We start from the raw sequence: 25,094 nt of genomic DNA on the forward strand, positions 1-25,094 counted from the left end.
AATCTCATAAGAATCGCCAATCTCACGGTAATATGCTGAAGAACCCTAGATTAAAATGCGAAAAGACAGTTTTACCCTTTCATATTAAATTAATCTAAAAATATTTATTGTGTGGCAAAATCTGGACCACTCATTTAATAAAAATGAGTGGCTGATATTGCATCTCATTTCTCAATTAGCCTAAATAATCTCAATTGATCACAATCTCAATTGCATCTGGACCACAATATATATATATATATATATGGTCTTGTTAGGTTGGGATTTTTTAGCTTAATTGAGAATTGAGATGCATTTTCAGCCACTCATCCACTAGATTTTCGAAATGTCAACAAGTATGTTATGTCAACTCGGGGGTATTATCGTCAATAGCCTGCACATCAAATGTCAACAACTTTATTCAATAAATACTTTTTTAAAATTTTTTTATTTTTTTTAAATTTTTTTTAAATTTTTTTTAAATTTTTTTTAAAAATTTTTAAATTATATTTTTGTCAACTACATATACAATTCATGCCAACTACACACATATAATGTTAACTACATATACAATTCATGTAAACTACACATCAAATGTCAACAACTATATTCAATAAATACTTATTGACATGAATTGTACACATAGTTGACATTATATGTGTGTAGTTGACATGGATTGATATATAGTTAACATTATATGTATGTGGTTGACATGGATTGCACACATAGTTAACATTTTATGTGTGTAGTTGACATGAATTGTATATGTGGTTGAAAAATTAAAAAAAAAAATTAAATTTTTTTTATAAAAAATTAAAAAAAAATTAAAAAGTTAAAAAAAAATAAAATTAAAAATTTAAAAAATAAAGCAAAAAAAATAAAATTAAAAATAAAAAAAATTATTGAATAAAATGTACCATGATATTACCATTCTGATCTTTCATAATTAATTAATCTAAAAATATTTTCCATGTGGCAAATTCTGGACCACTCATTTAATAAAAATGAGTAGCTGAAAGTAGGTCTCAATTCTCAATTAGGCTAAAAGTTCTCAATTGATCACAACCCTATATATATATATATATATATATATATATATATATATATATATATGATCAATTGAGATTTTTTAGACTATTTGAGAAATGAGATGCAATATCAGCCACTCATTTTTATTAAATGAGTGGTCCAGATTTTGCCACATAAAAAATATTTTTAGATTAATTTATTATGAAAGGGTATAATAGTCATTTTGTGTTTTAATTAGGTTCTTCATCTTCACTGAAAACCCCAATCCCTCTCCCCACCACCCTCCACCATCTCCGCCATTGAAGCCCTAAAATCCAGGAATGGATCCCTCGAATTCATCGCCACCACCAACGCTACGCCGCCGCCGTGCTCTGATTCTCAACCTGCGCTGCCTGATTCTGCCTCCGCCAGCGCGGAATTCGTCGCGCCGGGCTCAAAGAAGAGGCGCTCCGATCTCAGCCCGCTGACCACGACGGTTTCCCTAGCTCGTCGTTTGACGCCTCAAGCAGATAGCCTAGATCCGGCCGCGATTCGCCGGAATCCGACGCCAATTCGACGATTCCTTCCTCAACCCCTCCGGATTTGCCGCAATCCGACGATTTCCTTCCTCAGCCGCTCCGGATCTGTGACCGGAAGCGGGAGATGCAGTGATTTCCTCCTCGCTGAAGGAGATTCTGTCGTCGCGGAAGGAGATTCTCCAGTACCTGTCGTCTTTGTTCATGCTGTACAATCTTCCTTCTTTGTAGATGGATGAGGTCGGAGAGGGGAAATCGCGCAGTGTAGAATTATGATTCTTGGCGTTTTTGGATGAAATTCGTTTCAACTTGGAGATGACGCGAGTGAACAGATTTTCTGTTTGTGGATGTATGATCTCGATGCATACGTTTCGCAATTTCATTCACTATTGATTTTGGTAAACAAAGGCCTATTGATAATTGATGTATGTATACAATTGCAAACGAGCAAACTGATTAAGTAGAAGCGCTTTCTGCTGGTTTTAATCGATGCTTTTTTTTTTGTTGGTGTTTTTTAGTGGTTAGTTTGGATTAGAGGTTGAATGTTTGTGTAAATTTTCTTAATCTATATATTGGGGTGATTTTTTATTATTTTCGTTGTTGAAATGAATTATATGTAAAACGTTGTTGTTGACATGAATTATATGTAAAACGTTGTTGTTGACATAAATAATATAGGTTGTTGACATGAAAATATTTGTTGTTGACATTAATTATTTGTAAAATGTTGTTGTTGACATAATAGTTGACATAAATAACGTTTGTTGTTGACATCGTGTTGCCATAAATAACGTTTGTTATTGACATAAATATTCGCTGTTGACATCGTAGTTGACATAATGTCTCAATAGTTGACATCGCGAAAATGACAATTATGCCCCCTAGTTGACATAATGTCTGAGTAGTTGACATAGCGCGAAAATTATGAATGAGTGGCTGAGATTGCATCTCAATTCTCAATTAGGTCCAAAAATCTCAACCTAACAAGACCCTATATATATATATATAGGGGCATGGGGGAGTGATCAATTGCTAACTCATCATTTAATTGCTAACTACAACTAATTTAAGGCCATAGGATTTTAGAAAACGTGTGGTCTACAATTTGCCACGTGTAATTTTCATTTTTATTAATAAAATAAAAAAAGATAAAAAAAAAACGCCAAATTAGGATTTTAGATGAAAATGTCAATATAGTGTTCGGAAATATCAACACAATGCTTTGAGAATGTCAACACGATGCTTTAAGAATGTTAACCCATTGCTTATATTGTCATTCTACATGTATTATATTGACATAATTTACATAGTATGTTGACATTTCTGCTTTACGAAAAAATTGAAAAATTTTCGAATTTTTTTCAAATTTTGACGTCGGAACATATGCATATGTGATATCGTTGGAATCCTTATAAAATTATCTTTAATTTGATATATGTTATATGAATTTAAAGTTTTGGGATTTCTTTTAAAAGTTAGTTATAACTAAACATGTAGTTAATTGACATTAATACCCCTATTGATATTTTATGGAATTAATCATATGGCTTTATTGACGTTTTTTGTTGATCGTATTGATATTTCTTGGTTGATGATCTAGGCCCTTAATTTGAATATCTAATGGCTATTATTTAGTTGTAGTTAGCAATTAGGTATTGAGTTAGCATTATAACACTCCCCTAGGGGCATGTTAGGGTGCCACCACCCCTTAAAATAACACCATACCACCATTCCTAGCCAATCATTTGTACACATGGACGAATAATAAGCTGCCACGTGGCAAAAAAAAATTAAAATAAATCTGAAAAAGACGGCCAGCAATTTGCTGGTCTTTATCCAGCAATTTTTCTTGTCCAGCAATATCCGACACATTATACAGCAATTTATAGATTGTTGTGTAGTGTTTGTAATATTGCTGTGTAACGTTTATAATATTGTTGTATAAATGGTGTCACGGTGTCACTTTAAGAGGGGTTGTCATTTTAACACAAACCTATATATATATAGGATTGTGTTAAAATGACAACACATCTTAAAGTAACACTATACCACCATTCCTAGCCAATCATTTGTACATGTGGACGAATAATAAGCTGCCATGTGGCAATCATAAAAATTGCTCAAGGGTAAATTTTCACGGACTGCAATATCCAATACACTAGACTGCAATTTTTCCCGACTGCAATATCCAATACGCTGGACTGCAATTTATAGATTGCAGTCTAGTGTATTGGATATTGCAGTCTATCGTTTATAATATTGCAGTCTAGCGTGGTGTCACAGTGTCATTTTAAGAGTGTTGTTATTTTAACGCACCCCTATATATATATAAGGTAGTGATAAAATGCAAACTTATATATTGTACAAACTCAAAACTCCTCAACACAGCTTCAATACAGTTTCAATACAATATCAACACAGTGTAAAATTTCAAGATATTAATGTCAACAAAGCATCAACACAATATCAACACAACATCAATCATTAACTACCGTTGAAATTCTGTTGACATTTTCATGTTGATGTTTTTTTGTGATCTGTTGACATTTTTCAATGGTTCAGATCATAGTTTTGAGTTTGTACAATATTTAGAGTTTTCATTTGATCACATCCCTATATATATATATATATAATAAAGTGTAATCGCGTTCCACGTTAATATTTTTCTTTAGTAATCGAAGTTTGTAATGTTTGTTGGCACTAAGAATTTAGAGGGGAAGAAGAATGGACGAATTATGTGTGGTGAAAGAAGTCGCAATATTCGCAATGAAAACAACGTTGGCTAGGAGGCAATATACAAGGGAAGCATAACAGAGAGGAAAGGTTTTAGGAATTCACAATAATGCCACATGTTATTAATTAAAATGCTTAAAATAATCGTGTAGGGTGTTTTAGGAATTCACAATAGAGTTAGTTATGGAAACTTGCTTGATTTTCTCTCCACAATATATTGCATCGGTTTTTTTTCATGGAATTAGCCGAATCTTTCTGTATCAATACATCACAGAGGCGTTAATCCGGAGAAATTCGTGAATAAGAAGAATAGAAAAACTTGCAGCCTTTGTGATTTTTCTTCTTATTCTCCAACAATGGAAGAAGGTAATTTAAGGACTTCACATGTTTATTATGAATCTGAGTTCGTTCATCTTATTGATATTTTAGGAGTTTTGCGTTTATTCTGATGTCATTTTTGTGAATTATACAATCTCAGGGTTTTGTTTATTAGTTGTCGTGTTTGAATGTATTGGGCGAGTTTAATCTAATCCACTAGGGTGTAGCAGTCATTGGTGGTTAGGGTGTAGTATTTTGTTTAGTCGACGAGTTTCAGTTTCTGAATAGGGTTTTGTTATTATCTCGGCCGCTATGTAGTTTTACTCGACGTATGTAATGTACAAATATTAAAGTATAATTCATTCTTTCTTATATTTAATGTATGGTTCATATCATATAATGAAACTAAATTCTAATACGCTTGTTGTTTTGATTTTATGTATAGTGTTTGTTATACCTGAATGTTCTCCACAATTGAAGCCTGTGATTGGTCAGAAGTTCCAACCCTAGATTTTACGTTTGCGTTTTATGATGTGTATGCCCGCGCTGTTGGGTTTGATACGCGCAAACAAGGAATGAGGAAGGCGGCGGACGGTGTTACTACTTGGTATTCTGTGGTATGCAATAGGGAGGGCTGCAAGAGGTCGAACGAGGAAGAAGATGTGAATGCACGCTCTGGTTTTACTCTTAAACGCAGGCGGCTTTCCAAGCGATGTGGTTGTAAAGCTTGTATATCCTTCAAGTACTTTTCCGAAGCAGGAATACCGGGATATATTATTCACGAGTTCAACGAGGTTTACAACCATTGTATGGTGGAGTCAGAGCATCAGCAGTTTATGACACTTAACCGGAAGTTGGATGACGTACATCACAAATTCATTCTTGACTGTTCCAAGGCTAATATAGGCCCCACACTTACCTTTAAGGTATTGAAGGAAATCCTCGGTAGGTTTGAACTTGTCGGTTGCAATGTTGGGGATATCAGGAACACATCTCGCGACATCAAAGCATTCGCACACGGTTGTGACGTGCAGATGGTGTTGGACGACATGGCGAAGAAGAAGGAGTTGTCGGATGCCTTCACATATCACTACGAAGTTAATGCTGCTAACCAGTTGGTTGCCCTTTTTTGGTGTGATGGTTTGATGAAGAGGAACTACCATATGTTTGGTGACATGGTGGCGTTTGACTCCACTTACAACACAAACAAGTATACATTATATGCAGATTTTTGTACATTACTGAGATAAAGTTGCATTATACCTTTATCGTTATGCATTATTCAGAATTAATTATGCTAATGCTGCATACCTGTGTGCATCGCAGGTATTGCATGATCTTCACACCTTTCACGGGGAAGGACAATCATGGTAAACCCGTAACATTTGCTACTGGATTGGTCTGCAACGAGAAAACAGGGGCCTTTGCCTGGTTGTTCAAACATTTCGTCGAATGCATGGGTGTAGCCCCCAAAATGATTGTGACCGATCAAGACATGGGCATGAGATCAGCTATTCAAGAGGTTCTTGTAGGAACTCGACACTGATGGTGTATGTGGCATATAATGCACAAGTTGGCTTCCAAGGTTCCAGGCAGGTTGCTTAGGGACGAAGATTTCAAGAAGGAATTCAATGCATTCGTTTGATCGGACTTGCTTGAACCCGACGATTTGAAGAGGAGTGGAATGGAGTGACTGAGCGTTATGAGCTGGAAGACGTTGATTGGTTGAACACATTGTACAAGTATAGACAGATGTGGATACCGGCCTACTTCAAAAATTTCCCACTCGGTTCGATGATTAGGACTACGTCCATATCAGAATCTGAAAACAGTTTCTACAAAAATTTTATGAAGCCCCGAGCGAACCTTGCCGAATTATACTTGTATTTCAACAATGCTCTGGACTTTCGACGGAATGCTAGAACAAAGCTGGACTACAACGATGCTACTTCCGTGCCCATACTGGCCACTAAGTTGGGTTTCGAGAAACATGCTGCGACGATTTACACAGACAGTATGTTCAGGAAGATACAAGAAGAAATTGTTGATGGGAATGACAGATGCCGTGTGCTTGGTTTTTCATCAACAGATAAAATTGACACCTACAAGCTTGGGGATAGCGGACGGAATTCGTATTCCGTAAGACACGACAAGACTGACGAATCATACTCGTGCGACTGCAAATTGTTCGGCAGGCAGGGCTATTTGTGTTGCCACATTTTTTTTCTATTCAGGAACAATGAAGTGTCAAAAATTCCAGAGATGTACTGCAACAGCCGATGGATGAAGACTCCCTTTAGCCAAGGCCGTACATGGACTTTTTGATGTCACCATATATACAAGGTCCACCGTTGACGATAGGCAGACTGTTAAAAATCAAGGAATATCGTTGTTCTACGGTTTTATTCGACGTTTTGAGAGTGACATTGAAGTGCTTCGTGCTTTCGTAAGTGGTTTGGAAGAAGTTGGTAATTCTCTTCAAGCTGGAACTCCTCCAACTTCGGCGTTTGAAAGAGGCGCATGATAGAAGAATTTTACGGAATGCCAAGGCCTGAAGTTGTAGAGGTCCATCCTCCGGATGTTGTAAAGACGAAGGGTCATGCTAGCAGCTCCGCGAGCCGACTTGTTTCAAAGAGAGAAAACGCTATAAAGGAGGCTGCTAGGCCTCTTAGACGTTGTAAGGCGTGCGATGAGTTGGGCCATCACGATTCTAGAAACTGTCCAATGCTTAAACAGATGGAGAAGGAGAAAGCGCTTAGCAAAGGCAAGAGGAAAGCTTGATGTGTTTTGTAACTAATAAAATACTTTTTCGTCTCGGATTTGTTCTTATTATTTGTAGCGTTGTGGTCATTTTTTGCATAATAACTCTGTGGAGTTGCGATATTTACTGTCCATTATCGACTTACAACCTTGCATTAATAAGGATATTATATGCATCACTCCCTCTATTCATTCCATTAGTTGAGTTTTTTGGTTTTGTGCATTAGCGCATTTATAGGCTTGCATTAATAAAGATATTCTATGCATCACTCTGTCGTTTTGGTCCATTAGTCGAGTTCGTTGATAATGTGCATTATCGATTGATATCCTTGCATTAAACAAGTATATTCTATGCATCACTCCGTTTATTTAATCCATTACTCCATTACTTTGTTTATGTGTGTTATCGTTTTTTAGACTTGCATTAAACACGCCATGTTGCGCAGCACTCTCGTTTATTTATTCCATTACTCCATTACTCTGTTAATGTGCATTATCATTTTATAGCATTACATTAATAGCGCTATGTTGTGCATTACTCTCGGTTATTTCATCCATTGCGGATAAAGCAACTATTAGTCCTAAGTTTGTTACTCCCTCCGTCCGCGATTAGGAGTCCCAGTTGAGTTGGGTGCGGGTTTTAAGAAAAGTTTGAGTGTAATAATTTAAATGTGTGATAGTGGAATGTGGGACTCATTTATATTATTATTTGCAATCAAAGTGGATTAAAATTAATTACAGCTTCTAAATTAAGGGAAAAGTGGGGTCATTTTTTATACTCCCAAAATAAAATGTCTAACCGGGACTCCTAATGGCGGACGGATGAAAATGGCCAACCGGGACTCCTATTCACGGACGGAGGGAGTAATACTACATCACACACTAGTACCAAAATATGCATCAGTTATCAAGTGAAATGTATGGTTCAAAACATGCGTCATTTGACCAAATCAAAATAAGTTATCCCAAACAAACTGTCTTAAACTTAACGTCAACATCATTTCTAATCAGTACTCTTGCAATCAATTCAGCCCAAACTCGTCAACCCACTTATCGAAATTGAACTTTGGCGGCCTCTCTTTCCAGAACTTGGCGGCATAAGAGACGTTTGTGTCAAGCTCGGAATTGTGTGTAGAAGACAGCAGTGCGTTTGCTACCTTCATTCGGTAGATTTCCAGATTTTTTGTCCCGTTGGCGCTGAATTCGCACTGCCAATCTTTGTCCCTTCCGCCAAAATAAGTCTCCATGTGCCGCATGATGTACACCCCCGTCTCCACAGAGGGGTCGTTTTTCCTCCAAGGCATAGCCACCACATGTGTCTTACATTTTTCGGACCTCGGCTGCCTTTTGATTAGCCTTCAACTTCACCGGCGCTTCTGCAAAAAAAAAATTCTACAACAAATTCCCACAAAAAGATGCGTTAGAAACATAAATAATGCACAGTTATCTGAATGTAATGCACCTTAATGGAATACCCTCAAACACGCACCAGAAGGGAGGGTGTTTTCCCATATTTTTCCTTGAACGATTTGTGGGAGTCGGCCAATGTGTGGTCGATGATGTTCATGTTGCCATCTGGCAGATCGAAACACACCACGTACTGATGTGTAGAACCCCAAACCGGGAAGAAAAACTGTACAATTGAAATTAGGTTAAAGTATGTACATCAGATGGGTTAAGCGTAATAGAATTTACCATGTCAAAGTTCTCCCATTTGAAGATTCCCGTTCCAAGTACATCATCGAACAACCGAGTCCAGAATGTCTCCCTCAACTTGTCCTCTGACCATTCAGCCGGCGTATCAATCACGGTGTGTCTCTATAGTGTAATGTGGTAAACAAGTTAATTATTTATAATTGCAATACTAAATAGCAACCAGGGCACAAGGTATTTCACTGACGCATGGTTTTGTCGAGAAGAAGACCCTAGCAACTGTTTCCGGAGCCTTGAGCTTCTTCATGTTATTCAAGTGGGCGCTCCAAGTGTCTACAATGGCTGGGCTCACGCTCTTGAACGGCGCCAGTGACGCGAATTCAAGTTGCACTGTCTTGATACAGTCGTCTACATAGACAACCGTCTCCCTGCACAATAATAAAGTGTGCATAAGTAACCCATTTCCCAGCAAATAGTCGAGAAAACTATAAAACTTACTTATTCACTTCCGTTGTGCTCAGTACCCAATAGTATAGCGACTTGTCTGGATAGTTTGGCTTTGCCGTTAGTGTAACCGCCCGGTTGTTGAATGGAGAACGGGCAGCCAGACTGGCTTTCTTGAAACGGGACGATGCCAGCTTCCCAGGATCCTGCAATAACAGGTGATACGGTTAATACAATTCAGCCGCAACCCCACATATTAAATACAACATACCTCATGTCCAGTCACTTCAAAATCATCATCTGGAATGTCTAAGCCCGACAGCGCAACACCCTTTCCCTTTCCAGCAACAACCTTTGCAGCAACACCCTTTCCCTTTCCGGCACCCACCTTTCCAGCACCCACCTTTCCAGCAAGACCTTCAGGTTCGTTTGGTTTTTCACCCACACCAATCTCAATACCCTATTCAGTACCTGGGCCAATTTTCTACATGGACAAAAGTAAGGTTCCATTTAATGCATAATAAGTACTGTATAATTCAAAAAAAACCTAAATAATGCGCACTACCAACACCATTTAATGCATACATACGACCATATTGTTATGCTTAATACAGCCTATATAATGCAAGCAATTAATATTTTTGAGAACTCCAACATAATACTTTTAATGACTAAACAGTTGAATACAATGCACGCAACCTGTCAAATAATGAACAACATAACAACTAGTTGTAATTCATAATATTTATTAAAGGAATTACTTTTGTATGGGCAGCCCGTTTTCCTTTCTCCTCCTTATCAGATGGAATCTCACTGCGTTCCAGGTTTTGTTTTCCCTTCACCTTCTTGGTTTTGACTATATCTCCGCTTCCTCCTTCTCTTTCACCTCTAACCACAGCCGGCTGTACACAATGGACGCACAGTTAAGTATTTTGAAAAATGAAGAATGAGTATACATTCAATGATGTAATGTTCCTACCCCATGGCTGATTTCCACACCACCTTCGGCTGTCCCAGATGCCGTTCCAGATCCACCAACCGAATTAGGCTTGTCTCCTGACACAAGTAAATACTGCGTGAATTATGATTTAATAAAGCAAAAACCTCTGTATACAATGCGTTGTAAACTTTACAAAAAATAGCAACACCTTCATGCTCACCTCCAACACCATCATCTCCTGTCTCCTCGCCATTAGTGTTTTCCTCTTCCCGAGAACAACCCTCTGCCCGTTGTTCTTTCTGCGTAGCAAAAGGGTCCGGACACTCAAAGCCATCCAAGATGAACGATGGCCTATCAAATCCTCTGCTTATTGTTTTCTTTTTGTCGTATGCCTGCATCATGTTCTCCATTTCAGCAATCCACTCGGGACTGTACTCTTCCTCGTCTTCCCTCGCTTGTGTTAGTGTTGTCACGATTTCCTCATCTTCCACAGGCTTTTCATCTTCCATCCCTAACAACATCAACCCAATCTGACTCCCCAATCGGAAGCACCCATCGTCAAGCAGTTCAATAGGTATCTGCTTAAAATCGTCGACCCACCTCGAAATGGCGTGTCCCATCAAAGAACTCGAAGCGACAAAACGATCTCTGAGTCTCTTCGCCTTGTACCTGCTGGGGGTTCCACTAACTCCCCTTTCTACAGCGTCCACCCTCCTTGCTTCCTCGTCGGTAAGATACTGATGTTTTGTCAATGCGGCCCTCTAACCTCCCTGTTCCGAACTGATCAAGCTCCACATCTTCCCTTTGCTTGAGGGTCTCCGCTGTCCAACCCTTTATAGTGGGCCAGGCACGCTCGACTCGCCTCCGTATGTGAACCACACGGTCCACGTACACACACTGACACAAAAACAATGCACGGTAAAGGCTATTATAATGCAACAGATTGGGTTCATTAATGCAGCAAAAAGTAATGCATGTACTCTAACATATAATGCACTGACACTATTAGCTACCAAAAGAAAGTGGATTGGTCTGGTGAAGTATGCAGTTTCCCCCTGGCCTACCCCGGATAAGTGACTTCCAGAACGGATAAGACGTAACCGCACCAATTCATGTCACTGATAGCCTCCACATCGTCGATAAAGTGTAGTATCTTTGGCTTGCAATTGCCGTCTGACGGAGTCTCCATCAAGGCATTCTCGAGTAAGAACATGAATAGACACTTGAAGACCGGACCACCATCAGTTTCATCCTTAATCATATTCGCAACATCTGTCGCGTTCAGCTTGTACCGAGACTTTTTACACCGCGCAGCAACCATATCGTTGAACTCGAAGTTTGACTGATATTCTTCTTTGCGTGCAATCTGAATCCGCCCTCTCGGGAAGCCCAATGTAAGGTGGACATCCTCCTCATCTAGTGTTAGGCGCTCGCCACCAGATAATGGAATCTCGCACCGAGCAAGATTTAACGACTTCAACACCCGGTAAGCTAGGTAACCTGGGAACTCCCTGATGTTGAACTCTAGGACAGCGCCGAATCCCGGTTCGATCACGGCTTCCTTCTGCCGGGGAGTCAGGTTTTGTATACATGATATGAACTCGGTCGGGTTCTGTCGACAGTACAGGTGGTCGGCTTTCTTCCCCCTGGGTTTCTTTTTCTCCAAGTCTTCATTGCGTGAACTTGTTGCAGCCTCTTCCTCGGCTAACCTTTGCCGAAGTTTCTCAGCTAATGCTATGGGAATAACATCGTCTACCGCTTGATCAAACTCAGACCGACGGTGCTTGGAGCCTGTCCAGAGCAGTTAAAACCATGGTTTAGAACAAATAATCTATGCGTTTAAGTAATGCACACCATCTATTTACCAATGCACAGAGCTGAAGATGCAATGTACAAATCCAAACAGACCAATCAATCACTTGCTAAAGGGATGCATCCAAGAACTTCATGCCAAACTCCCACATAACAAAAATGTCAAATAACCTATGCGTTACAGTAAGTAATGCATGACATCTATATACCAATGCACAGAACTGAAGATGTAATGCACAAACACAAACATACCAATATATCACTTGCTAAAGGGATGCATCCAACAACTTCATGCCAAACTCCCACATAACAAAAATGCCAAATAATCTATGCGTTTCAGTAAGTAATGCATGACATCTATTTACCAATGCACAGAATTGAAAATGTAATGTACAAACCCAAACATACCAATATATCACTTGCTAAAGGGATGCATCCAACAACTTCAAGCCAAACTCCCACATAACAAAAATGAACAATAATCTACAAAAATGATGGAATGATGCATGACCTTCATTCTATTCTGGCTGGCTTTTGTAGGGGCGTTGTCTTTTAGTCATTCTATATCTGCGCGACGAGAAGGCAAGAATCAGTAAGTTTTCAACCATAACTCAGTGTGGTATCTCCCAAAAAATGATGAAAAGTGTACATATTGGCCAGAAATCCAGCATACAGTAAATAGAATGCTCGCAATACCAACGTCTCCAACAAAAAAAACAACAACTTTTGTGCATTACACCTACTGTAAAGTAAACCGATGCAAAACCCAGATCCAAAGGAGAGAACTAATTGTTATAGCAAGGATGAACAAAACCCTATCTCTAATGACCGCAATTTCATCTTTTCCAACAAAATCGAGCCAAACAATTTTGTGAATTATTTCGACTATGAACTAAAAATCGATGTTTAGGAGTGTTTGTGCCTACCAAACAAAAAAAACAGAACCACACCTTTTTTTTGCAGGAGATGTTTCGACTTTCAACGGAGAGCGCGTAGTGATTTCACGGCGGGAATCGTCCACCGACGTAGATTCCACGGCGGGAATGGTCCACCAACGGAGAGTTCGCGGCGGGCAGCGTTGGTAGAACTTGATTTCAACTGACACAGCGGCGGCTAGGGTTTTGTGGAATTAGGGGAGAATATTTGTGAAGAGAGTGTTGATGGGATGGAGTGAGAGAGAGGGGAGTTGAGAGGTCGATGAAAATGCCGCGTAAATTTCGGACCTGACGTTTCGAAACTGATTGTGTAGTATGTTATTTTACTGCTTTACCCTTTTAATGCACGAAAATGCACTAACACGGGATCAGATTGGCCCTTTTAATCTAGTCCATCCATTCCATCAATCTAATGGTTGATATTAAGAAGAGAAAAGACACTTAGGGTGTAATAGGACCCTAATGCTCCCCTATATATATATATATATATATAGAGAGAGAGAGAGAGAGAGTTTTGATCTATATAAAACCCATTCTTAATACAAAAATACAGAACCAAGTATACAAAGGTCATTTTTAGGTCATCCTAAGCTTATTTTTATGTCATTATAATAAGGATGACATAAAATGATCTTAACATGACCTCAAATCCAAATTTTATAATATGACCTAAAACTTCTTTATAATGACCCACCGTGTTTTTCTTTAATTATTGACCATTAGATTAAAAAATCTCATGGTCAAGATTTGGTCTGGATTTTGTATTGAGATGCATTTTTGTATAATCTCATGTTAGGATGAGATTTTTAGGCATAATTGAGAAATGAGATGCAATCTTAGCCACTAATTCACAAGATTAACTTAATGTCAACACCTATCACATTATGTCAACACGGGGGTATAATTGTCATTTCATTAAATTGTATTTGAAATCATTTTCTAAAATCCTCTTTAAAACTCTAGCTTCAAATCTTTAAATCTCCAACATTCAAATCTTCAAATCTCTTCAACATTCAAATCTTCAAATCTCTTCAACATTCAAATCTTCAAATCTTCAAATCTTCAACATTCAAATCTTCAAATCTTCAGCATTCAAATCTTCAAATCTTCAAATCTTCAAATCTTCAACATTCAATAAACTAACACTTATAATTTACATATGAATACCGAGAATATCGAATGTCAATAACTCGTATTAAAATGTCAACAACTAACAAATAACAATTACAATTCACATATGAATACCGAGAATATCGAATGTCAACAACTCGTATTAAAATGTCAACAACTAACAAATAACACTTACAATTCACATATCAATACCGAGAATATCGAATGTCAACAACTCGTATTAAAATGTCAACAACTAATAAATAACACTTATAATTCACATACCAATAGCCAAAATATCGAATGTCAACAACTCGTATTAAAATGTCAACAACTAAAAAATAACACTTATAATTCACGTATCAATAGCCACATTATCGAATGTCAACAACTCGTATTAAAATATCAACAACTAATAAATAACACTTATAATTCACATATCAATATATCGAATGTCAACAACTCGTATTAAAATGTCAACAACTAACAAATAACACTAATATTTCACATATCAATAGCGAGAATATCGAATGTCAACAACTCGTATTAAAATGTCAACAACTAACAAATAACACTTATAATTCACATATCAATAGCCAGAATATCGAATGTCAACAACTCGTATTAAAATGTCAACAACTAAAAAATAACACTTATAATTCACATATCAACTACGATGTCAACAACAAACATTATTCATGTCAACTATGATGTCAACAGCAAACATTATTCATGTCAACTACGATGTCAACAACAAACGTTATTTATGTCAACAACAACATTTTTCAAATAATTAATGTTAGTAACAAATATTTTCATGTCAACGACCTATATTATTTATGTCAACAACAACGTTTTACATATAATTCATGTCAACAACAATGTTTTACATATAATTTATGTCAAGAACATTTTTCATAAAATTTATGCCAACGACCTATATAATTTATGTCAACAACAAACGTTATTATGTCAACGAGCTATATAATTCATGTCAAAAATAAACATCTTCATGTCAACAACTTATATAATTTATGTCAACAATAATATTTTAGACAATATCACAAACACCTTATCTACACAGATAAAAAATTCCAGCAACACAGTTGAATTAAAAGTTGCATCCATATATTTCACAAATTAATTGTAACTTGCTTTCGATTTTAGAAAACTCGAATCCACATAATTAACAAATGAATTCACAATTTTTGAATTAAAAAGGCAATCAGTAATTCGAACAGTAACCACTTCAAATCCTACCCTATCATACGCTTCTCTTACCTCACCTACGTAAATCAGTTACATTCATCAATAATATACTCTATTATCTAACTCCTTTGCCAAAGCGAGATTCAATAATTTCCTCATCAATTAACTAGTGATCAATTGCAGTTATTTTAACTCATTTTACTTCATATCACTTCAAAGCAATTCCAGTAACACACCAAACAACAACACAGAATAGCAACAAAGATATCAAAGATAAACACGGTGTTACTAGCTACTTATGTGCCTTGTGAATCTGAACAGACTGAAGCTGAAGAAGGCCCAGTTGCAGAGGGAGGCAGCAAGGGAAGAAGCATTTCAATGGTCAAAGCTCCAGGTGCCCTTCTACGCGATTTGTCACTCACCTTACCTATCAAGATCAAGGTTTCCAAACCAGAGACCGTGGAAAATCGTATGGAGGAGTGAGTTCAGCTCACCATCACTTTTGATCACAGTTAAATGAGGTCCTTTGTACTCGAAGAGGTATTCGTATCAGTAGAAACTAATGATTCGACATTACAACTTATCAGAATAGGAATTAATTTTGTTCATTATTGAGACAATATCTTGTTTTCTGCATCTCCTTGAACTCAGTGCAAGTTTTGTGATATGTTTTATAACTTTTAACAAGATATCAACAACTAAAAAATAACTTTTATAATTCACATATCAATAGCGAGATTAGCGAATGTCAACAACCCGTATTAAAATATCAACAACTAAAAAATAACACTTATAATTCACATATCAATAGTGAGAATATCGAATGTCAACAACTCATATTAAAATGTCAACAACTAAAAAATAACACTTGTAATTCACATATCAATAGCCATAATATCAAACGTCATCAACTCGTATTAAAATGTCAACAATTAAAAAATAACACTTGTAATTCTCATATCAATAGCCAGAATATCAAATGTCAACAACTTATAGCAAAATATCAACAGCTTTCACCGACGACGACTTCTATTGGCATGCAAACAACGATTTCTCGGTCAACAAATTGAATGAAATTGAGCTGAATCAGCAGATGGTAACAAGAAATTGTTTTGTTTTAAGACAAACATCAAGTAACACACATCAGCAATGCAATATCATTCGAAACTTCAAATGTAGAAGAAATTGTTCAGCATATCAGCCAGTTTGATTACCCACACAAACCTCTGTGATCAAATTCACATGATCAGATCTTCCCTCCAACTCATATCTAGGGGGGGAGGGGGAGGGGGAGGGGAGGGAAAACACCGAGACATTGCAAGTTATAACTGAAAGAGATTCAGTGACCTCTCCACCGATTAAAGGCCTGCACTCATTTCCATTAACCGTCACACTCTCACTATCAAGATTCAAACACTCAGTAAAAATTAAACGATTAATTAAACTCCTGATTCATCGAAATTGAGATTCAATTTATCGCAGGAGGTGTTCCTCGCCGGATCGGAGATGACGAGCAGCACGATCGAGTGGGCGATGGTGGAGCTACTCGGCCACTCGGTGGAAAAGGAAGAGCTCTGCCGCGTCGTCGAAGAAGGCAACAGATTCGAGGAAGCGCAGATCGACGATCTACCGTACCTGCAGGCGGTGGTGAAGGAGACGTGCGGCGGAGAAGGAGTTAGCCTCCGTTTTGTTGTCGGAAGAACCAGAGCCGGTGGAATCGGACGGCGAGGTCGAAATCGGCAGTGATCTCGACGGCGATGATGATGATTCCGTCGTTGATCTGGAATCGAATTCCACTTCGCCATTTTTATCGTCCGATATCCTATATCGTTCCATCCGTGACAAAATTGAAAATCAAAACCCCGAATTGGCGAATAAATTCATAGAAGTGCGATGAATTTGATAATTTGCTAGCCAGAGAAGCTTCGGCAGTGGGGATAAACAGGACTGGCGAATCTGGGAGGGATTTTCCTCTCTTTCCATTAAAACATAAATTACAATTATACTCTTTCATAATAAATTAATCTTAAAATAATTTTTGTGTGGCAAAATCTGGACCACTCATTTAATAAAAATGTGTGACTGATATTGCATCTCATTTCTCAATTACCCTAAAAAATCTCAATTGATCATGAACCTATATATATATATATATATATATAGGGTCTTGTTAGGTTGAGATTATTTAGCTAAATTGAGAAATGAGATGCAATATGGGCCACTAATCCACATGCTAAACAAAATGTCAACAAATACAACGTTATGTCAACAAGGGGGTAAAATTGTAATTTCATAAATAGAAAAAGCGTGAAACATCAAACTGATTTCAAACTCTAAAATCTCTCGTCAAAAATCTCTCTCGCTGATCTTCATACACTTCGAATCCTTCAAAATCTGCAACAACTCGGTGATTTTCAAAATTCAAACCAATAACATTGAAAATCTCGCTGATCTAAATGACGAACGAAGAGGAAAATCGGAAAGAATCGGTTGAAAAATCGATTGAAGCTGAGGAACAGCAGTCAAAATCGGCGACGCATGAAGCTACTTCTTCAGGTTAAGAAATTGATTCATATTTTAAGTATATTGCTTTGATTTTGGTGTTTTAATAAACATATCGATTTCGTTTTTTATGAATTCGATACTTGCTGAATTTTTTTGTTAATTTGCGATTGTAGAATCGGAAAAGATGCCAACGAAAAATGCTGCTGTAATAAAAGGAAGAGAAGAATCTTCATCTTCCAGTTAAGGATTTGTTTAAATTTTTAAGATTATTGACATTTTATATACTAGCTATTGACATAGCTATAATAATATACTGTTGACAGTAATGACAGTAGTGTATGCTTGTTTGAATAGGTATTGACATAATAATATTGACATATTGTATGCTTGTTAGAGTGGCTGTAGAAAACTTTCAAATGTATGGCTGTAGTTGTATGTCAACAACTATTGACATAGGGTATGCTTGTTTCAATGGCTATTAGGATGGCTGTAGAAAACATATGTATGGTTATAGTACTATGTCAATAGCTATTGACATATTCTAAGCTTGTTTAAATAATAGTTGACATAGTCATATTTATATAAACAGAGTATACTTGCCATAAACTTTATAAGATAATCAACAGGTTATGTCAACTTTAACTGTTGACATAATAGTAATAATATAATTGTTCTAACTATATATGGAAAATACCTTTTAATGATAGAGCATACTTAATGCCTGAAATTCTGTTAATTGTGATTGGTATATCTAATGAAATAATTTTAGTAATATACACACACTTGATGTCAACAGAGTACACTTGTTATTGTCATGATACTTTGTATAATTGATATAGATTTATTATGTTTGATTTTAAACCAGAAAACAGAAGAACATCCAAGCGAAAAAGGAGTACCTCAGTATCTCAGAAAGAGTTAATTATTGTTAAGAAAAAGCAAAAGAAAAGTGTAGAAGATGGAAAACAGATTGTTATTGCTGAAAATCTATCTCAAAGGCTTCTAGTGAAAAGGAAGCCAATGTATTTTGTTGATGCAATAAGCAGACTGAATGAGGAACAGATTAATTCTGTGAAGGAGTTGGGTTTCGAGAGTGTCCTACATTTCAAGATTGATTACATTCCTAGCAGATTAGCATTAGTATTATTAAAAATTTTTGAAGAGAATAAGTGCAAGATAAAGCTTAACAATGGTAAACAAATTCATATCACTGAAGAGGATGTGGAGCTTGTATATGGATTCCCAAGAGGTGACATTACTTATTCTAGAGATAAGTGTAAAAGTAATGCAGCTTTCATGAGGAAGATAGCAAAGAAATGTGGTACGAAAAAAGAAAGTGTGAACCATAACGATGTTTTAAAGGTTATGTTCAATGATCTTCAAGGAGGAAGTCAATTTAAGACAATGTTTTTGTTATTGCTAGAATCAACATTGATTGAGCAATCAACATGTGGAATGGTAAAATCTAAGATTGGAGAGATAATTGATGATCTGGATAACGTGAGAAATGTAAATTGGTGTTCGTATGTAATATCTGTTCTCAAATTTGCAAAACAAAATTGGTCAATCACAGAGAAGAATGCATTTGCTGGACCACTTCCCTTCCTTATGGTATGTTTTACATTTTGCATTGTTGATTATTAACATAATTACATTAGGTTGTGTGTGTAGTTGATATAGCTCGTACTATAATTAACATAAACTATATTAGTTATTTTAAGTGGCTTTTGTATTTAGTTGACACGACACAATAGTAATTGACATGCATTTTTTAACATATGCAGCTCTGCTACTTAGACAGAGTTATACAAGACAAGCGTCCTGTTCCTCGGACATTTCCATTAATGAAAGGATGGAAAAGTGAGCATCTTCAGGCTAGAGAAGATAGAGAGATCAGTGCAGGAGTTTTTGGTTTAGGAAATGTAAAGAAGAGATACATTCGAAATGAAGAGCAGCAGCAAGAAAATGAAGAACAAAGAGTTGATGTAGATGACAGTGGGGTGGGGTCTTCTTCTCAGAACATACTACCATCAGATATGGTGAAAAATGTTTTAAAATACATCAATCAGATAAATGATGGAAGGAACAATCTTGTTAGAGTCCTCAAAGAAGCTTCTTCACAAATCAAGAATAATGATTTATTTGGATTTGTTTGTGACATTGCTAGAAGTGCAATTGGAAACCAAAAATCTCCGGTCGTATCTGTGAGTGACACTTTCCTGCATTTGTCCCAAGTCAATTCATATAGACGACAATGTTGGTGTTGATAACTGGAAAGCGGTATTTGACTCAATAATACGGAATGCTGAAAAAGAAAACGAAACACTTGAAGATTTGAATGAATTTCCAACTTTCAGACTGGGAGATTTCTTCGATAAAGTAAGCACATAAACAACCTATATTTAAATTAATACATCATTTTGTTGATACATTGTTGAACTAATTTTTGAACAGGCTGTAGAAGAAAGAAATAGAGAAAATTTACCTACATCATCAGTTGATAATCCTGAAGAGGTTAGACAAACTGTTGAAGGAGATGAACAAAGCAAGGAGAACATGATGTGTGATGGTGATAATGAATCAAACTCTCCTATCTTGACAGCCGTATTAGGATCTCCACACGAAACATCCCCAGCTCTCCAACAACAAGAAGCCAATGCTTCAGAGCATGTCAACAAGCAAGCATCAGTTTTAGGATCTGAGAAAAAAGGAAGTGAGATGGAAATTCAAGTACAAGTTCAAACTGATAGGGCATCACCAACTACTGAATATGCTAGACATGTCAATACTCAAGAATCAATTATGGAATCTGAGAACAGTGTAACTAAGTTGAAAATGCAAGAAGAAGTTGAAGCTGATAGGGCATCACCAACAACTGAATCTCCTGGACAAGTCAATAATCAATCATCACTTATAGAATTTGAAAACAGGAGTAGTGAGTTGTAAATTCAAGCAGAAGATGAAGCTGATAGGACATCACCAATAAATGATCCTCTTGCACATTTCAATATTGAAGCATCAATTATAGGATTTGAGAACAGGAAAATTGAGTTTGAAATTCAAGCAGAAGTTGAAGCTGATATAGACTTAAGAACACAAAATGCCTTGTATCTATTATCAAAAGCATGTACTGACTTTGAAATTAGCAACAATGAAGAAGCAATCAAGGCAACAAATGTTATTGTTGATATGATAAATGAACAGGTACAGTTTATAATGATTATATTAAACTCTTGAATATTTTTATATGATTTTATATTAGTTATTGACATTGTGGATATCATAGTTGACATAGATTAAAATATAATTGACATGGTATAGCATGGAGTTTCAGGAAGACAGGGAGGATGCAGCTGCATGCTCAATTGTTGAGTATATGATGAGAGAGGGTATTGAAACACTGGATGACACTCCTCCTGAATCCAACATACAAATACAAGAACATAAAGGGAAAGAGAAGATGCATGAGGAAAAAGAAAAAACTGCTGAAAACACGGAAAAAAGAATGATTGTTTACAAGGTAAAAAAATGAATGAATTATTGTTTACATTGCTTGTAATAGTTGTTAAAATGTAATTGACACTGTTATTGACACGATATGTAGTGCAGTTGACGTGATATGTACTGTAGTTGACATAATCATATTAGTTATTGAAATAGTTAGTGTAATATATTTGACAAGGTTTGTAATTGCAACTAACATTAAATTCACTGACAACAGCATCTGAATCCTGTTCCGATCTCTGAGATTCCACTGGTTGAAGCTAGAGAGAAACGGACTCGTGCTGAAATACGTCCTAGCGCAGTGCTACGCTCACCATTTGACATACGAGCTGTGCATATGAAAGCAACCCTGAACCCAGACGAAAGAGATATGTACTACTACATAGTAGAAACTGAAGGAACAAAAGAGTATGCATAATTTAATTCTTTGAATAATCTCTACAATCCTTTTATATTTACATACAGTTGACATAATTTATGAATGATATTTAAATGTTGTCTGCATGCAAAGGAGTGTTTTCATCTCTGAAACCCCATTCAGAAATCAGTACAGGTGTAATTGATGTATGGGCAGCACACCTGAACTACAAGGAAAGAGAAAGGGCAAAATCGTCACCTCCGCGCCTGTTTCTGACAACATCCCCATGCGTGAGTAATCTAAATTTCTGTGTCAACTATTTTTATGACAAATTTCACTAACAAAAAAATGTTAAATGCAGTATTTGAATATAACAAATCGGCAGCCTCATTGGGATCCATTACAATCCCAGAACAACTTTGTGTCGCGAATTCAACAGGAGATTAAAACAATAGAAGATTTCGACTGGAGAAAGATTGATTTGGTAAAAAATTTATTTTTGTGTTAAGATCTCACAGTTTCACCTACATAGTTTTCTACAGGAGTTGTCAAATTCTTTTCTCTAATTTTATCTAACATACAATACAGGTATTCTTCCCTGTTTTTAAAAGTGGCTATTACGATCTTGTGGTATTCTGGATGAGGATGAACAAAATTGAGATAATTGATAGTGCCAAACCACCTAGAGACAAGAATCCCTTGGAAAAGTATAGCTTTGATGTTGCAATACTGGTATGCTTTTTAAAATATAGCTAACATTATGTTTAGATTTTTGTTGACATAATTTATGTATCTTGCTAAAATGCTTTGTATGCAAATTTTAATTTAGCTGTTTATATATTTGCAGAAAGATATGTTTGAGGCATACTTTGTAGAGAATAACATGATAGATCTATCACAGAATATAAAGAAGTCTCCTTACAAGGTTATTCCTTTAGATTGGGCCACAAGCACCAATAAAGAAGACAGCGGTGTTTATACGATGAGACATATGGAGACATACTTTGGCAGGAAGGGAAGGGATTGGGATATTGGCTTTACTCCACGCGGCTTGAAGATTCTACAGGTTCAGAGGAAGATATTGCGAAGCAATGCTTACATCAGAGAGCAACAAGAAGTGTATGGATATGATATGTCATGTTAACATCTGGATGAATGCAAACAGGCAAAGATTATCTGCGTTACAGAACAAGTACAAGGAATGGTTTAGCCGTAGAACCAATAAGTAAACAGCTGTTTTATTTTGATTTGAACAAAGACTCGTTTGAATATTTGATATTATAATGTTTTTTAGATGGATGTGTGAAACAATTATTATATATCGATTTGAACTACACAGCCTGTAATAATATATCAACTATGAAATGAGTAAAGCAACTTCAATAGTAATGTCAACAACTTGAATTTTATGTCAACAGCTCAAAAACAATTGTTTTAACTAAAAAAAATGTACAACTATTTTTCTTTATTTTTTAATTTTAAATATGTAATGGCATCATTATCATAAAAAACATGTTAATAGTTTCCATATAAAAACTCAACAAAAGTGAACAGCTTGTCAATAGGTTTCATATAAAATTTCAAATAACTCAATATTTTGAAGATATTGATGAATTATGGTCATACAATACATTTCAGTATAAAGCAAATTAAACGTGAAAAACAAAAAAGAAAATATAAATAAACTCTATGTAATGGCAATAACTAAATAATTGTCATGTCAACTGCCTTTTTTTCAAATATTAACAATGTCAACTGCCTTTTTTTCAAATATTAACAATGTCAACTGCCTTTTTTTCTAATAAAACGGATGAAAAAAAATATAATTCAAAACCATCTACCTTGACACCTATTCTCTCACACATAGATTACCGCTAAGTCATAAAAAAGCAGAATAATAAATATTTCTCTAACACCTACTCTCTCACACATATATTACCGCTCAAAGAAATTTCTGCTTCTCTCTAATATTCAAACCCTTCGTCTAACCAATTTCATCTATTTTCTAGGTTTCTAAATCGATTTAGTGTATTAGGTATGTCAACAGAAGAAAGAAACACAAGTGATTCAGTGTCGTCGACCGTTCCTAGTAAAACGATGTCAGAAATGGAGGTCAACAGTAAATCAACAGATTGTCACGACCACAACTCCCTAGTGCTAGTGAGCGTAGCTATTTCGCGACTAAAAATTCTCAATAATCAAGGGACAACAATAAAAGGATGAAATCACTTAAATCAATAGTATCAAAGGCATATGGGTTCATAGTCAAAACGTGTTCAGAGTATCAAGACTAAGTTCATAGCTTTCTAGCACATAATTCTAGATTTGCAGCGGAAGAGTCCAAGACAAAATAGCACGTATGAAGACATGCTACTTTGGGTTACCTAACTACTTATTTAAAAGTCTTGTCCCAACACCTTCGCCTCCTCGTACACGTTCAACCTGCACATTTGAAAATAACATGCAGGGCTGAGTACTTGATATACTCAGTGGGCACATTGCCAAAATAGTTCTATCTTTAATTGTCAATGCCACAGTTGAGTGATCACGGGGTTTTACTTAAAGGACCCGTGTCACTAAATACTTTTCCTTTTGAAAAGACTTTGATTGCGCAATCACATAACATAGATATACCATATCTGAACCTTGTGTGAACCGGGAATGTGGCCACATTCCACGACGGTCACTGGACCGGCCAACCCCTTTTGTTAGCTCACGGTCCCCTTATGTGTACACTAGTCCGAGTAGGGTTTGCGGCCCTACTGGGACCCGAATTCGATTTAACTTGAATTGGCATAGCCAAGCAGATAGGTAATCATAAAACAAAACATGGCATGACAACATACTTGAGCAAAGATTCACATTTTCATACTGAAATCACGTTTGAAAGAATGCCCACCTGATATGCTTATTCTTCAATTTGATTATTCGCTTGGACCTCACTTGCCCTTGAGCAATTTATCCTTTGAAAAATAAATAGCGTAGCACGCTAATTAGTACTTGAACTATTTCTCCTTGGAAGGAATGCATGTACCCTATGGTATAGCACCTATGTCCTTAGTCTTGTCTTACATGATTTTCTTAGTTCTACCTCGGCTTCACTACTCTGTAAAACTTAATTATTCACTTTGCTAAGTCCGGAGAACTTCTATTTTCTTGAAAACAAATACTTGAGCATTTAATAAAGTATGGATTCTTGGAAAATTCACATTTAATAAAGTATGGATTCTTGGAAAATTCACATTTAAATCTTTCATTGAATTTTTCTTAAGGTGAGTCGCCTGCCGGTC

General features: G+C 36.4%; 1 protein-coding gene across 1 annotated transcript; it reads left to right on the plus strand.

Annotated features, from left to right (window-relative positions):
• Window positions 1–5,035: 5,035 nt before the first annotated feature.
• LOC125195006 (protein FAR1-RELATED SEQUENCE 5-like) lies at window positions 5,036–6,899 on the plus strand. Its single transcript, XM_089056691.1, has 4 exons — window positions 5,036–5,784; window positions 5,901–6,005; window positions 6,107–6,159; window positions 6,250–6,899. Exons 1-4 carry the CDS (start codon window positions 5,036–5,038, stop codon window positions 6,897–6,899), a joined length of 1,557 nt encoding a protein of 518 aa, XP_088912817.1.
• Window positions 6,900–25,094: the final 18,195 nt, after the last annotated feature.

The sequence above is a fragment of the Salvia hispanica genome, chromosome 4 (assembly GCF_029641045.1).
Source record: "Salvia hispanica isolate PSC_SH4W2 chromosome 4, Shi_PSC_v1, whole genome shotgun sequence".
NCBI lineage: Eukaryota > Viridiplantae > Streptophyta > Magnoliopsida > Lamiales > Lamiaceae > Salvia > Salvia hispanica.